General features: G+C 49.6%; 1 protein-coding gene across 1 annotated transcript; it reads left to right on the top strand.

Annotated features, from left to right (window-relative positions):
* The first annotated feature begins 1571 nt into the window (after positions 1-1571).
* On the top strand, positions 1572-16137 carry LOC144602930 (uncharacterized). The gene is made up of 6 exons (XM_078416053.1): positions 1572-1978; positions 3862-3962; positions 6327-7189; positions 11784-11839; positions 15041-15138; positions 15962-16137. The coding sequence occupies exons 1-6, from the start codon at positions 1572-1574 to the stop codon at positions 16135-16137; spliced, it is 1701 nt and encodes a 566-aa protein (XP_078272179.1).
* Positions 16138-17506: the final 1369 nt, after the last annotated feature.

The raw sequence follows: 17506 nt of genomic DNA, 5'->3' as shown, positions 1-17506 counted from the left end.
CCAGCCAGCGGGATATAGAGTGTCAGATATGTGGACAGATTGCGGAAGGATACAAGAACCACAGCGTTGTTGTAGTGGGTGAATTTAACCCTACACTGCCTGGGACTTCCTCAGTGCAAGAGCAACAGACGGCAAATGACTAATTAGGTGTATCCAATAAGGTTTCCTTCAACAGTGTGTGGATAGTTGGATTGAGGAGTGGCCGTACTAGACCTTGTATTGCAAAACGAGTTTGGCCAGGTGACTGGTGTTGCGGTGGAAGAGCATTTTGGAGGTTGTGACCATAACTCCATAAGTTTTAAGATAGTTTTAAATCGGGAACTGATTGCATGTGGTGGTTGGGGTGGGGGAGGGGGGGGCGGTAGGGAGGGGGGGACGGTAGGGTGGAGGGGGCGTAATATATTGGTGCAAAAATTTACGTTCATTAGGCAGGAACTAGGGAGGGAAGATTTGGAGCAGTTGTTATTGGGTACGTCCACGCCTGAAACGTGGGAGTTGTTTAAAGGCCAGCTGATCAAAGTGCAGGATCCGCATGTTCCAGTAGGGAGGGGTGTGACAAGAACGTCAGGGAAAGGGAATCGTGAATGGCCAAGGAGGCTGCAAATGTGGTCAGGAGGAAAACGGAAGCGAGTGTCATGTGCAATAGGTTGGATTCTGATAGGATTAATGAGGAGTACAAAGCGAGCAGGAAAGAGCTCAAGTGGGTGTTTAGAAGGGCCAGAAGCGGTGATGAAATATCATTGGCGAATCGGATGAAGGAAAATCACAAGGCAAGATGAGTGCTTTTCATCTGTATTCACCGTGGAGAAGGACGGAGGATAGCGAGATCAGTGTGGAGAATATCATTGTACAAGGGCAGTTTGTGCAGAAGGTGGCGCTGAGGCTCTTGAGGAACAAGTCTCCAGGGCCTAATGGGATCTGTACAAGATTATACATGAATTAATATTATATTGTCACCTGTGACAAGTCACAGTGACATTCTTTGTTGGCATACCCACGGTATGCAAATAGTCGCCACATCAGGGCGCTGACAAAGTTATAAACTTTACACGGTAACAGCCCCAGGTACCCACGCGGGCTCTGACCACACCGACTACGCCGTCGGCGGGCTGCGACCCGCGGGGGCTCCGGACTCGGCTATTCTGCAGCTCGCTAGGGGCCTTATTGAAGGAGGCAAGAGAGGGGATTGCAGGGAATTTGACCAGGAACTTTATTTCTTCCCAGCTACACGTGAGATCCCGGGGGACTGGACAGAGGGCAGTGTAGTTCCTTTCCATAAGAAGGAAAATAGTTAGAGTCAGCTAATTATGGGCCGGTGAGCCTCATAACAGTGGCAGGAAAACTATTGGAAAGAACTCTTCACCTTACGTAATCCTCAATTTCGGAGGAGAATGGCCGAATTAGGAATAGCCAGCACGGCTTTGTACACGGCAGGTCATGTCTTACTAACTACTTAGATCGCTTTTTTGAGGAGATGCGAAAGAGATTGATGGAGGTAGGATGCGTGACGTATGCGTGGATTTTACTATTGCTTTTGATAAGGTTCCACATGGCAGGTTGGTCAGACAGAAATGTCGGAGGGTGATATGTTGGATCTGAAGGCTGGTGTGGTTAAAGGTGAGGAGCAAGGAGATTCTACCCCTGTTCCGTCTGGGGAGAGTGGGAGCAAGAATGGGACTGTGGGGACAGCGGAGCGGAGAGTGAGGGATCCAGCTATGACAGAAGGTACAAAAAGACGTTCACTGAAGAATGGGGACATCTCTAATGTGCTAGAATGGAAAGTCTCATCTTGGTACAAATTTGGGGAGACGGAAGAACAGCTTCTTCGAGAGACCAAGAAATGGGGGAGAGGTGTCCGAGATGGTCCAGGTGAATCTACGGGCAGGGTGGAAATTGCTGATGACCTTCACGAAGTCTACGAGTTCTGCACGGGTGCAGGGGGCGGCCCCGATGTAGCCGTGGATGTAGGGGAGAAAGAGTTGGAGGGATATGGCCAGTGTACGCCTGAAACAAGGACTGGTCGGCATAACTAACAAACGGGCAGGCACAGCTGGAGATCATACGAGTGCCCGGAGCTACAAGTTTAAATAGGGGACAGTACAGAAGTCGAAAGGGAAGTTGTTGAGAGTGCGAACAAGTTCCACCAGGCGAAGGGGGGTATTTGTGGAAATTGGGTCTCTGGTGCAGGATGAAACGGGGGGGGCTTGGGACCTTCTTATTGGGGGGTGGAGGTGCAGAGGGAGCGGGAATCCTTGGGGCAGATGAGGCAATGGGGGCCTAGAATATGTAAGCAAATAAAGTGTTGTAAGGCATGTGGCACGTCTCGGATGTAGGTGTGAAGGCTCTGGACGAGGCGGCATAGGATGGAATCGAGGTTTGTGGAGATGAGGTTAGTGGGTCTGGAGCAGGCAGAGACCATGGGCCTTCCAGGGCAGTCCTGTTTGTGGAGGAGATAGAAGCGGGCAGTGCGGGGCTGGGGAGCGTTAAGTTTAGAGACTGTGGAGGGCGTTCGCCAGAGGGTAGGGGATAAGAAACACTATGGGAGATGAAGGCCTGGTGTTCCTCTGTGAGGGCACTGGTATTGGGATAGGTATGAAGAAATGTCCGAGCGCTGGCGCCTGGCCTCAGCACGGTAAAGTGTGTGTGCATGTGTGCGTGTGTGTGTGTGTGTGTGCGTGCGTGCGTGTGTGTGTGTGTGTGTGTGTGTGTGTGTGCGTGTGCGTGTGTGTGCGTGTGCGTGTGGCAGTGTGTGTGTGTGTGTATGTGTGTGTGTGTGTATGTGTGTGTGTGCGTGTGTGTGCGTGTGTGTATGTGTGCGTGTGTATGCGTGTGTGTATGTGTACGTGTGCCTGTGCCTGTGAGTGTGTGGGTAAGTGTGGGTGGGTGTGGGTGTATGTATCTATGTATAAAAATACATGTATTTTGCAGCTCATACCTTCAAGGAGAGGACCATTGTGGGCTCCGCCTTTCCCTGATCATCCTTGCTAGCTTTGATTTAGTCTTTTCCATATCTTTCATTCATTTGTTTGATCTACCTTTTCATTTCTCTCATTTCCCTCTCCCCTGACTCTCAGTCTGAAGAAGGGTCTCGACCCAAATCGTCACCTATACCTTTTCTCCAAAGATGCTGCCTGACCAACTAACATTCCAGCTATGTATGCCTATCTTTTGTCTGTATATGCATATGTACGTGAATATCCATTTGTATTTACACACCTATCTACATACAGGCCATCGTGAGGCTGTTTTGCACAAGATTCCAGAAAATGAGGACTCATGTGTCTCTAAATGTCGCTGTCCACTTGATTCTTCTCTCATATTAACTTGGATCATTGTTTTAATTATTTAGACGTTCTTTTCGGAAGGAGATGAGGACGAATTTCTTTAGTCAGATCGTGGTGAATCTGTGCCACAGAAGACTGTGGAAGCGAAGACATATATTCAAGGCAGAGATAGATAGATTATTGATTAGTACGGGTGTCAGATGTTCTGGGGAGAAGGAAGGGGAATTGGGATAGGATGGAAAGAAAGATCAGCCATGATTGAACGGCTGAGTTGACGATGGGCTAATTCTGCTCCTATAATTAATGACCTTATGATCTTATGATTTTGAGAATAAAGAGGCAATCTCGATGCACGAGAGAGAAAGGTTTCTAATGTCCCTGATTCTGCGGATCTATTGTCATACTATACGATACGATAGAACTTTATTCATGGCTGGAATACAATTGGCCTGCCAACAGTCATAACACCCAACAAGGTACACGAAAACTTGGAATTATAATTGAATTAAAAACGAAAAAGTGAAAGGTTAAAAAAAAGACAAACTGCGACATTTAAAAACGGGCTATTCCCCGATAGCACTGACTGGAAAGGCGACGTCACTGCTAGTATGAAACAGCCGGTAATAATTCAGATAGAAAACATCTACTATCCGATCCTTGCCATCATCGGCGTTCCCGGTAAGCCGCTGTTAACCTTTTCGTGTGTCGGCTGTGTTGTTAAATGGAAGTCTGCTCTTAATTGTCTGTTTGATTAAGTATTGGCAGTCAAATTCTCACCGACATGTAACGAGCGAAAATAGCGTCCATCGTGTTTCATTCAGCGACAGAGCATGGAAACAGGTCCTCAGGCCCACCGATAAACGACCACCCGTGGACTCGTTCTGTCCGAGATATCAGGGACAATTTACCGAAGCCAATTAATCTACAAACCCGCACGCCTTTGGAAAGTTGGAAGAAACTGGAGGACCCGGAGAAGAGCAACGTGGTCACAGGCAGAACGTTCCAACTCCGTACAGACAGACCCCGTAGTTTGGACCGACCTGAGGGCACCAGCGCGGTAAGGCAACTATACTATCGCTGCGCCACCGTGCCGTCCCGGTACAATGATAGGGATCAATTAATCTGAAGACCCAATGGGCAGCGTTGGAGTTGTTGCCTCACTGCGCCAGAGACCGTGTTCGATCCTGACTGCGGGTGCTTGTCGATACGGAGTTTATACGTTTTCCACGTGACCGGCTTGGGATTTTGCCCGATGCTCCGGTTTACCCCGACATTCCAAAGACGTACAGGTTTCCAGGTTAATTTGGCTTGGACACGTTGGAGGCAGGAAGCATGTTCCCAATGTCGGGAGAGAAACCAGGGGGCACAGTTTAAGAATAAGGGGTAGGCCATTTAGAAAAGGGATGAGGAAAAATCTTTTCAGTCAAAGAGTTGTAAATCTGTGGAACTCTCTGCCTCAGAAGGCAGTGGAGGCCAATTCTCTGAATGCATTCAAGAGAGAGCTAGATAGAGTTCTGAAGGATAGCGGAGTCAGGGGGTACGGGGAGAAGGCAGGAACAGAGTACTGACTAAGAATGATCAGCCATGATCACATTGAATGGCGGTGCTGGCTCGAAGGGCCGAAGGGCCGAATGGCCTCGTCCTGCACCTGTTGTCTACTGTCTAGTGTCTATTGTCTATTGGTTTCGGTAAAGATTGTAAATTGCCACCAGTGAGTGTTGGGTAGTGCTACTGTGCTACTGTGCGCGGATCGCTGGTCGTCGCGGACTCGATGGTTCCCCGTGCTGAACATCCAAACTGCATTAAACCACACCTCCGTAATTTAGAGCCCGGGCATTGGACTGGAATGGCAGGTTTCCAGCCATGCGTCTATGCGAAGTGTTGATGGGAATGGATTGGCAAAATTGGACATTCATGGGATTCTTCAAGGCTGTAGTGGAACGTGGAAGGATAAGGTCATTCCACTTTCTTTCTGCCGTAGATATCCGACCGCGGTCCTCAAACAATATTCGGCTCACCACGGATAATTCACGGGGATTGTTGCTCCCACACTGAATTGGTTCTGTCCGTAGAAGCCAAGTGTTCCGCACGTTCACTTATCCCAACTATGTGAACAAACCCGGAATAGACACAAAGTGCTGGACGAACTCAGCGGGACAGGCAGCATCCTTGGATAGAAGGAATTGGTGATGCCCCGGGCCAAGACACTTCCTCAGACTGAGAAGGACTCAAAGTCTGAGGAGGTGTATCGACCCGAGCTGCTATGCATTCCTCCTATCCAGGGATTCTGCCTGTATAGTTTCTGTAGCTGCCTGTACAGTTGGTTTCCTCCGAGTGCTCGCATTTCCTCCGACATCTCAAAGACGTGCGGGTTTGTAGGTTATTTGGTCTCTGTAAAATTGTCCATAGTGCTTGGGAAGGGGATGCGAAAGTGGGATACCATAGAACTAGTGGGAGCGGCTGATCGATAGGCGCCGTGCATTCGGTGGGCCGAAGGGCCTGTTTCAATCATGTATCCTTCAATCAATCAAGATGTGGAGAGATATAGAATGAAAGATATGCAAAAAGTAAAGACGATAAAAGAAACAGCGCCGTTGTTAGCTGTTTGCTGGGTGAAGATTCGTTCAAACAAATGGCCCGTTTCCTTTTACTTTTTTACTTTATTGCATACCTTTTTTGCATATCTTTCTTTCATTTGTTCTATATCTCTACATCACTGTCTATATCTCTCGTTTCCGTTCCCCCCTGACTCACAGTCTGAAGAAGGGTCTCGACACGAAACGTCACCTGTCTCTTTTCTCCAGAGATGCTGGCTGTCACGCTGAGTTACTCCGCTTTTTGTTTCTATCGTCAGGTTTGTAACTTAAACAATTTCTGTCAATTGTCCCAAGTTATAAGATAAAACGAGTGTGAACGTGTGACCGTTGGTCGGCGTGGTCTCGGTCTTTATTTGCAAGCTCTATCTTTAAACTAAACTAAATTAAACTTCCTCTAAGACCAGTGCCGGCTGCTAAAGTCATTTTAATTTCGTCTTTCCTACAGCAAACCTGTTTGCAATTGTCATTCTCTCCCGGGGAAAGTGTGGTCTCTCCAAATGCATCACCCTCTACCTGGTATCCATGGCCGTGGGTGATTTAATGGTTCTGATCTTCGAGGTAATTCTCTACGAGATTAAAGATGGCTATTTCCCCTATTCATTCCTCAACGTAACTCCCGTTTGCAGCGTCAACCTGACCTTGCTTTTTATGTCCATTGATTGCTCTGTCTGGCTAACGGTGACTTTCACCTTCGATCGATTTGTTGCTATTTGTTGTCAAAAGTTACGAGGAACATATTGCACTGAGAAAACCGCGGCTTTGGTGATAGCAGTGGTGTGTTCCCTGAGTGTTATTGAAAATATCCCAATGTATTTTGTGTACGCACCACGAGAAATAATTGACAACGTGGCTTGGTCCTGTGGAGTAACCCCAGACTTCTACACCTCGCCGTTATGGGTAGCATTTTGGTGGTTCGAAACTATCTTAACCCCATTTACACCATTCCTACTGATCATGCTTCTAAACGCCCTGACTATCAGACACATTATACACGCCAACAGAGTGAGGAGCGGTCTCCGAGCGAACAAGAAGGACGAGAGCGGCGCGGATCAAGAGGTGGAGAACAGAAGGAAGTCCATCATTCTATTGCTGGCCGTATCCGGCAGCTTCATACTACTGTGGATGGTAATATTCCTGTGCTTCATCAGTGTACACTTCATAAACGTTCAGTTTTTAGCAACAGCTTACGACGACCCATTTACCATTGCTGAACTGTCCGGATACATGCTGAGGTGTCTGAGTGCTTGCACCAACACGTTTATTTACGCGGTGTCACAGACGAAATTCAGGGAAGAGTTAAAAAGCCTGGTTAGGAGTCCATTCGCGTTTTTGTCCAATTCAATATAGCATTTTTAACGTCTCAATGAAACCACAATTCATTTCAAAGTGACGATGTATCCATGTTATTTTATTACATCTTGTTTTCTCATGCTCCTCGCTTTCACCGGCTGGTCAAGGTCTTGCCGTAATTCCTGATCCCATTTCCACTGTTTGACACCACACGTAGTTTAATATCCTTGTGTTATGACATAAGGAGCAGATAGTTGAAGCTTGTATTCAGCATTGTTGCCAATAAATGTTTCAGTAAATTCCCCTCGTGATTTTGTATACTTCCATAACACCACGCCTCAGTCTTCTGCACCAATTCCCATTGAGAAGTGGTGGATCGCTTTTTTCCCCACTTTCTTGAACCGCTGTATGCACTGAGGTTTGGATACATGTTAGGGAGCGAGTTCCAGGATTGTAGTAACGGTGTAAAAAAAATACTTTCAATGTGTATTCACTATGGAGAAGGGCATCGTAGTTAGGGAATCTGAAAAGGGTCGGTGATGGACAATTGATTAGATTTTTCTGCGGAATAAATTTAGTTTAGAGATACCGCCAGATAGTCCAGATACTCAGTTGTTAGACACAAAATGATAGAGTAACTCAGCGGGGCACGCAGTATCTCCGAATAGAAGGAATGGGTGGTGTTTCGAGACGAGACCCTTCGTCACCCATTCCATCTCTCCAGAGATGCTGCCGGTCCCGCTGAGTTACTCCAGCATTTTGTGTCTGTCTTCGGTTTAAAGTAGCATCTGCAGTTCCTTCCTACATAGTCCATCTAAGATAGCCCCAATTGCCTCCGTTTGGCCCATATCATCTTAAACCTTTCCTATCAATGTAACGGTCCAAAATGTCCATGTAATGCCGTACAGTACCCACCTCAACCACTTACTCTGACACCTCATTACATTTTCTCAGCATTCTCGACATAAAAAAGTCTCTCTCTCTCTCTCCTCTTCTCTCTCTCTCTCTCTCCCTCTCTCTCTCTCTCTCTCTCTCTCTCTCTCTCTCTCTTCTCTCTCTCTCTCTCTCCTCTCTCTCTCTCTCTCTCTCTCTCTCTCTCTCTCTCTCTCCTCTCCTCTCTCTCTCTCTCTCTCCTCTCTCTCCTCTCTCTCCTCTCTCTCTCTCTCTCTCTCTCTCTCTCTCTCTCTCTCTCTCTCTCTCTCTCTCTCTCTCTCTCTCTCTCTCTCTCTCTCTCTCCCTCTCTCCCTCTCTCCCTCTCTCCTCTCTCCCTCCCTCCCTCCCCTCCCTCCTCCCCTCCCTCCCTCCCTCCCTCCCTCCCTCTCCCTCCCTCCCTCCCTCCCTCTCCCTCCCTCCCTCCCTCCCTCCCTCCCTCCTCCCTCCCTCCCTCCCTCCCTCCCTCCCTCCCCCCTCCCTCCCTCCCTCCCTCCCTCCCTCCCTCCCTCCCTCCCTCCCTCCCTCCTTCCCTCCCTCTCTCCCTCTCCCCCTCTCCCTCTCTCTCTCTCTCTCTCTCTCTCCCCCCCCCTCTCTCTCTCTCTCTCCTCTCTCTCTCTCTCTCTCTCTCTCTCTCTCTCCCTCCCTCCCTCTCTCCCTCCCTCCCTCCCTCCCTCCCTCCCTCCCTCCCTCCCTCTCCCTCTCCATCTCCCTCTCCCTCTCCCTCCCTCCCTCCTCCCTCTCTCTGGAGAAGGGTTGGGGAATCTGTGGAGTGGGGCAGTGAAACGTGGAACAATGGACGGGTGATTGGCTCTTTCAACAGAGTAAATTTAGTTTAGAGATATCGCGTGCCAATAAGTCCTCCGGCCCACCGAAAGCACGCCGATCATCGACCATCCATCCGTTAGCTCTATGTTATCCAACTTTCGCTTCCACTCCCTGCACACTTGCTGCAATTTTACAGAGTCTAATTAACCCGCATCGTCTTTGGGATGTGGGAGGAAGCCGGAGCACCGTTGGAAACCACGCGGTCACAGGGAGAACATGCAAACTCCACACAGGCAGCATCTGAGGTCAGAATCGAACTAAGATGTACCGCATGTTCTTAGGGGGGGAGGGGCATAGGTGATCATTATTGGGGGCCTCGTAGACATGTTTGTCGGCCCCTAGTGGCACGGCGCACAGGACGGCACGGTGACGCAGCTGATAGAGTTGATTACAGCGCGAAGACCCGGGTTCGATCCTGACCACGGCTGCTGTCTGTTCGGAGTTTGTACGTCCTCCCTGTGACCGCGTGGGTTTTCTCAGGGTGCTCCGGTCCCCCCCACCCACACTTCAAATACGAGCTGGTTTGTAGTTTAATTGGCTACGGTAATGTTGTAAATTGTCGATATAATAAACGATATAATAAACGGGAAAAAACGTCAGCGTATGTATATATACACATACACATACACAAATACATATACATATACACATGTGTATATATATAAACACGCACATATCTACATATACAGATAGACGGACAAGGGCTAAAAGCAGGCAAGTGGGACGAGTGTAGATGGGACATGTTGGTCGGTGTGAGCAGGTTGGGCCAAAGGGCCAGTTTCCACGCTGTATGACTCCAAGACACTATGGCTCTAGTTGTATTTGATTGGAAGCCTGTGCACTATAGTGTAGAACGAGAGTGGTGCATCCAAACATTGTTTACCACACCGTTTAAAGCAGATGTGAGGGGAGTGTTTTTACACAATGGGAGGTGGGTGCTTGGAACCGCGCTGCGCGGTGTGGTGGTGCAGGCAGATACCACAGTGGCGTTTCAGACGCCCTTGGATAGACATGGATTTGCAGGGAATAGAAGGTATAGATCACATGCGAGAGATTGTTTTATCTTGGCATCATGTTCAGCACAAACATAGTGGTCCAAAGGACTTGTTTCTGCATAGAAAGGAACTGCAGATGCTGGTTTATACCAAAGATCGACACAAAAACCTGGAATAACAGCGGGTCAGTATAACAAAATGTATACTGGACTCAAGGATCCGGATGAATGAATGGTGAAGAGAACAAATAACTATTTATTTAAGCAAAAACAAGTAAAACAAAGAAAAACTATCAACTATCAATAAAATAACAATACTAAATCACAGGTCTCACGCCCTGCTGCGTATTCGAGTCTCCTGTCTGCACTGACTGGTACCGACACACACCATGGTCAAAGCTCCCCCTCTCTGTCTTTAGTGAAGTTCTTTTCCCTCCCCGAAGATGAAGCTCATGCTCTCATGGTGGAAGCATGTATTTATATAATAATTTTATCTCTCAGAACATCAGTTGATTATATGTCAAACCGACTATACCCTTGGTAACATAATGGCGTGGTTTGTAGAGTCATAGAGTGATACAGTGTGGAAACAGGCCCTTTGGTCCAACTTGCCCACACCTGCCACACCTGTCCCAGCTACACGTCCCACCTGCCTGCGTTCGGTCCATATCCCTCCAAACTTGTCTGATCCATAGTTATGTCCTATCTGACAACAAACTCGGCCCGATGTCTCTGGGAAAGCAAAACTTATCTTAGCGACCTCGCAGGTGTCCTCGTGATCTACTGGCCCCTTTGATTTAGCCTAAGCATTCTTTGCAAACATCTACAGGTTTTCCTGAGCCGCGTTAGAAATGCGGTGTTCTAATTTAGCTGACAACTCCATTTTAGCTCACATTGTTTATTTAACCCTTACATTACAGCCAGGCAGCATCTCTGGAGAAAAACAAGATAGGTGACATATCGGGTTGGGACCCTTCCACAGTGAACCGCACCGCCACCCATTCGCTGGTATTTAGACGGATGAGAGGGGATCTTATAGAAACATATAAAATTCTCTAGGGATTGAAAGGCTAGAAGTAGAAAAAATGGTCCTGATGTTGGGGAAGTCTAGATCCAGGGGTCACAGTTTAAGAATAAGGGGTAGGCCATTTAGGTCTGAGATGTGGAAAAACGTTCTCACCAGAGCGGTTAAATCTGTGGAATTCTCTGCCACGGAAGGCAGTGGAGGTCAATTCATTGGATGTTTTCAAGAGAGAGTTCGATTTATCTCTTCGGGTTAACGGTATCAAGGATATATGGGAAAGCAGGAATAGGGCACTGATTTTCGTTGATTACTCATGATCATATTGAATGGGAGTGCTGGCTGGAAGGGCCGAATGGCCTACTCCTGCACCTATTTTCTATATTACTGTGTTCTATGTTTCCCCAGATATGGCGCTGGTTTCTGTGTTGTTCCTGTGCGAGTGAGGCAGCTGACAGCTCACCCCGTGTGCGTGGAGTCGCTGTGGTTGTTTCGAGGTGTTTCGGCTGCGTGAGGCGCCGGGGTAAGGGAGCCTCGGCAGAGGCCGTGTGGAGGGAGGGGGCAGCGATTTTACGGATCGTTAGGTCCAGATTAGGCCAGTGGAGCGGGCAGCCCAAGGATCTGCAGTGGGCTGGGCTCGTTTAGATTGGGCAATGCTCAATACGGCTATGTACGCAGGTCGGACTTCGCCTACAGCGGAATGTAGCGGCACAGCAGTGTTGGACGACATAAACAGCATTATCTGACCAGGCCAACCCCTGCAACTCAGACCCAAGTGCCATCACCAGGATAATGGACCAAGTTATGTCTCTGTCATTTTAACAACTCGGAACTTGAAGGGTACGAGTGGTGCCGGCAACCTGGGGACACTTGTCTGTTACGTCAGTAAAATCTAGTATTCCTCATTCCTTTTACTTAAGTATAACTGTGCCAATGTGTAGTGCGATTGTTACTGAACTCTACGCAAAAAGATAATTTCACTGTCCCGAGGAACATGTGACAATAAAGTACCATTGTGCTCATATTCTATGTTCTAATTTGTTTATTAACAGAGAGAGAAATAAACTGTGCAATAGCATTTGGAATTTAATCCTGATATGAGCCTGGTGATGTACTTTGGGCGAACTAATAAGGAGGCGACACACACAGTGTTTATGGAGCCATATGGGGTAATGCGGAGAGGTATCGGGGTATAAATCCATGGAACGTGAAAGTAGCAACCACAAGGTGATGAAGCTGGCATGTCAGCCCTGGAGCGCAGGAGGGCGAGGTCTTCTCGAGGTATACATCATGAGAGGAATAGATCAGGTAAACGCACATAGTCTCTTGCCCAGAGTAGGGGAACCAAATACCAGAGGATATAGGTTTACGACGAGGGGGTGGGGGGGGGGGGGTGATTTACTAGGACCTGAGGGGTAACTTTTTTTACACAAAGGGTGGTGGGTGTATGGAACGAGTTGCCGGAGGAGGTAGCTGAGGCAGGTAGTATCACAATGTTTAACAACATGTAGACAGGCACATGGATAGGACAGGTTGAGAGGGATATGGGCCAAATGCAGGCAGGTGAGACTAGTGCAGATGGGGCATGTTGGTCGCTGTGGGCAGGTTGTTTCCACGCTGTATAACTATGAGATACTTCCCAATATTAGGTGCGGCATGGAACATGAGATATGGTGCAACATCATAAAAGACTGAGTTTGAAGATGGGTCTCGTCCAGAAACGTCACCCATTCCTTCTCTCTAGAGATGCTGCCTGTTCTGCTGAGTTACCCCAGCATTTTGTGTCTATATTCGGTGTTTACCAGCATCCGCAGTTCCTTGCAACACATTCATAAAACACTTAGTTCACAGCTGGAGTTGAGTGTACAGTTCTGGTCATCAAACCACAGAAAGTACCTGACTGCAAGTTAAAGAATGTATAGATTATTCAACGGCGGATGTGATGGAACATATGGATCAGGAGGAGCGACTCAATACGATGATATACCTGAAGATGCTGCGGCGGAAGCAGATCGATCTTCGCAACGTTTTCATGGGTGTTGATGGCGTTAGACTGGACAATGATAATAATGAGGTTACAGTCGCAATATTAATTCACCATCCGAACCAACTCGCTTGTCGTGTTCAATGGCGACTCTCGTCATGGACGCGCTTTATTTATTTATCTATCTTTTTTATTTTATTTATTTATTTATTTATTTCAGAATAACCTTTATTTTGATCCAAAAAACAAGTCTTTTGGACGAAATTCCATTTCCACAGTCCAACAATATGAGCAATAAAAATAAGCAATAACACACACAATCATAAACCAACACAAAACAAAAAAGGGAAAGATCCATCACAGTGAGTCTCCTCCAGTCACCTCCTCAATGTGATGGAAGGACAGTTTGTCTTTTCTCTTCCCTGCCGTCTTCCCCGCGGTCAGGCTGTTGAAGTTGCCACGTCGGGGAGAGTCAGTGGATGTGGTGTACCTCGACTTTCAGAAAGCCTTCGACAAGGTCCCACATAGGAGATTAGTGGGCAAAATTAGAGCACATGGTATTGGGGGTAGGGTACTGACATGGATAGAAAATTGGTTGACAGACAGAAAGCAAAGAGTGGGATCAATGGGTCCCTTTCGGAATGGCAGGCAGTGACCAGTGGGGTACCGCAAGGTTCGGTGCTGGACCCCAGCTATTTACGATATACATTAATGACTTAGATGAAGGGATTAAAAGTACCATTAGCAAATTTGCAGATGATACTAAGCTGGGGGGTAGTGTGAATTGTGAGGAAGATGCAATAAGGCTGCAAGGTGACTTGGACAGGTTGTGTGAGTGGGCGGATACATGGCAGATGCAGTTTAATATAGATAAGTGTGAGGTTATTCACTTTGGAAGTAAGAATAGAAAGGCAGATTATTATCTGAATGGTGTCAAGTTAGGAAGAGGGGGATGTTCAACGAGATCTGGGTGTCCTAGTGCATCAGTCACTGAAAGGAAGCATGCAGGTACAGCAGGCAGTGAAGAAAGCCAATGGAATGTTGGCCTTCATAACAAGAGGAGTTGAGTATAGGAGCAAAGAGGTCCTTCTACAGTTGCACCGGGCCCTGGTGAGACCGCACCTGGAGTACTGTGTGCAGTTTTGGTCTCCAAATTTGAGGAAGGATATTGTTGCTATTGAGGGCGTGCAGCGTAGGTTCACTAGGTTGATTCCCGGAATGGCGGGACTGTCGTATGTTGAAAGGCTGGAGCAATTAGGCTTGTATACACTGGAATTTAGAAGGATGACGGGGGATCTTATTGAAACATATAAGATAATTAGGGGATTGGACACATTAGAGGCAGGAAACATGTTCCCAATGTTGGGGGAGTCCAGAACAAGAGGCCACAGTTTAAGAATAAGGGTAGGCATTTAGAACGGAGATGAGGAAGACCTTTTTCAGTCAGAGAGTGGTGAAGGTGTGGAATTCTCTGCCTCAGAAGGCAGTGGAGGCCAGTTCGTTGGATGCTTTCAAGAGAGAGCTGGATAGAGCTCTTAAGGATAGCGGAGTGAGGGGTATGGGGAGAAGGCAGGAACGGGGTACTCATTGAGAATGATCAGCCATGATCGCATTGAATGGCGGTGCTGGCTCGAAGGCTGAATGGCCTACTCCTGCACCTATTGTCTATTGTCTATTGTGGGGCGGACGGGGCTCCCGACATTGAAGCCCCCGCCGGGCGGAGAAAATCCCGCGGCCGGTTCCAGGCCGCGCCGGACGGTGAAAGGTCCGCAGCGGGCCGACCCAAGCCCCGCGATTCGGGGCGGGCGAAGACGCTGTCGCTGCCGGAGCTCCCGATGTCGGCCCCCACCCAAAGGGCTACGAGCTTCCGACTTCCACGCGGCGCGCGGCCGAAGCCTCCGGAGCCTCCGAAGACGAGTTGCAGCCGCACTCGCAGCGCCACCTGAGCCTCCGAAGACAGCCTCCTCCTGCACCTGTTGTCTATTGTCTATTGTCTATTAACCCTTGCATCCCTCGTTCTCCGCCCTACCCCACCCAAGTCGTCAAACTAGATTCACAGTTGTCCTATTGAGCTTCATGGTTTGTTCCACTCGTTTATCAACTTCTCCACAGCCAACAATTGACCAATGTGGGCTCCGACATTCTCAGCAATCATCGCTTCTGTGAAGACGGTGGCCAACCCTTGGAGAATAATTTCAAGTGGCGCAATGGTAGAGTTGCTGCGTTACATCGCCAGGCACCCGGGTTTGATCCCGACTAAAGGCGATGTCTATACGGAGTTGGTACGTTCTCCCCGTGACCACTGGGGTTTCCCCGAGATCTTCGGTTTCCTGCCACATTCACGGACGTACAGGTTTGTCGGTTAATTGGCTTTGTACAAGTATACATTGTTCCTAATGTGTAGGGCTGGCATTAATGTGCGGGGATCGCTGGTCGGTGTGGACTCCATGGGCCAAAGGCCCTGTTTCCCCGCTTTATCTCTAAACTAAATGAAAACCCTGTGTTTGTCTCAATTCACAACCAGTAACCAGGGCTCCAGAGAAAGACCACTTCTCGCACTGGTTCAATCCCACGTTCGAACAAAGCGTGGCCTCGCTCTGCAGAAGGCAATCCCTACAGAAATGTAACTTCCCACTTCAACAATACAATATTTACCGAAACCAATTAACCTACAATCCTGTGGGTCTTTGGAGCGCGGGAGGAAAGCAGAACACCCGGAGAAAGCGGGAGAACGTGTAAACTCCGTACAGACAGCACCGTGGTCGGGGTTGAACCCGGCTTTGGCCATGTGATGCAGCAACTCTACCGCTGCGCCATCGTGTCGTTAGACGTGTACACAATTATGGAGGTGTAGAGGTATTAAATGCTGGAAGCGATAAGCAGAGGCCCTTGCGGTGCAAGTTCATAGCTCCATGTAAGTGGCAACACAAGCAGCAACAGTGATAAAAAGGTGTGTAGTGTGCATGCCTTCATTGCTGGGGACATTGAATATAAGAGTCATGTTGTAGCTTTATAGCATTCTGCGTCGGACAGCGGGGTCGCCGGGCGCTCCCAGCCTATCGCGATTTCGGCAGATTTCCCGGCAGCGGTACAGTCCCTCGGCCGGTCACCGGTTGACGAGTCGCATCCCGCTTGGCGGCGGCTGCACGGTGTTCGTTGGCACCCGCAGACCAGACGGCTGTGGGCCCGTGGAATCGGAGAAGACGTGACTTCCTTTAAGTGATGGTGGAGAGGAGAGCGATGCCGCTGTGGTGCAGAGTTTCCTGTGAACCGCCAATGACTGAAGCACTGGCGGGCGGCGCTGCGCCTGAACAGCAGCGGGAGCTGATGCCAACGTGTGAGACAAGTTCCTTCTGGCAAGAGGGGAAGGGCGGGTTGCAGGGTGTGCAGCCGGGGGAGTGAGGGGTGAACACAGGGAGACACTGCGGGACACAGCGGTCCGAGTGAACTGCGGCGAGCGGATGGATTGCGGGATGCGAGAGTGCGGGGTGAGCGGGGCATTGCGGAATGAGCGAGTGGGGGTTTAGGGGAGAGTGGGGTGCGGATGGGGGATTGGGGGTTTAGGGTAGGGTGGGGTGCGGATGGGGAAGTGGGGGTTTAGGGGAGTGTGGGGTGCGGATGGGGAAGTGGGGGTTTAGGGGGAGTGTGGGGTGCGGATGGGGGATTGGGGGTTTAGGGTAGATCTGTACGTCTTTGGAGTGTGGGAGGAAACCGAAGATCTCGGAGAAAACCCACGCAGGGAAAACGTACAACCTCAGTACAGACGGCGCTGTAAGGCAGCAACTCTACCGCTGCGCCCACCGTGCCGCCCCAATGTTGAATGAGCCCAACATTTGCGAACTGGAACGGACAGGGACCGACGGACACCAAGAAACCCGCACCCCCCACAGTCCCCCACCCCACCCCTAACCCCTCACCCCCATTCCTCCTTGAATCACTGGAATTCTGTGCCCCAGGTCACGGCGGAGGGGTGAGGTCACAGAGTCAAGGCGGAGATTAACGGTTCGTTACACTGAAGCGATCGCGGAGTAGGAGCAGAGCAGATAGAGGCTGAGGCAATGTTGGATCAGCCACATTGTTACTGAACGGATGGCAGCTCGTTGTGATGTTAATAGAGTCCATGGATTAACAGCCCGCCTGAGTTTTATTGCGGGGGAGATGTAGACTGGAGCGGGTGGGGCGACGGGAGGGGCCCGTGTGGGAGGAGTTGTCCAGGTGCTGCTGTCAATGGGCTAGCGGGGGGTAGTGGGGGTGGGGAGTGCGTGGTGGGCGGTGGGGGAGTGGGGAGGGGGTAGTGGGGGCGGGAGGCGCGGTGGGCGGTGGGGGAGTGGGGAGGGGGCTGTGGGGACGGGGAGTGCGCGGTGGGGAGTGGGGAGGGGGTAGTGGGGGCGGGGAGTGCGCGGTGGGCGGTGGGGAGTGGGGAGGGGGCTGTGGGGGAGGAGTAGTCGAGGCGAGGGGAAGGACGAGGAGGAAGTGAGTGCTCGATCCCCAATCCCCCCCCCCCCCCCCCCCCACCGTTCCCCAACTACCGGGAAACCAAACCCGGCCTCTGCCGTCAATCCTCACAACAGAGATGTT

Source organism: Rhinoraja longicauda, chromosome 19 (assembly GCF_053455715.1).
Source record: "Rhinoraja longicauda isolate Sanriku21f chromosome 19, sRhiLon1.1, whole genome shotgun sequence".
NCBI classification, from domain to species: domain Eukaryota; kingdom Metazoa; phylum Chordata; class Chondrichthyes; order Rajiformes; family Arhynchobatidae; genus Rhinoraja; species Rhinoraja longicauda.
The sequence above is the reverse complement of the archived record's forward strand: the minus strand, read 5'-3'. Positions and strand labels throughout refer to the sequence as shown.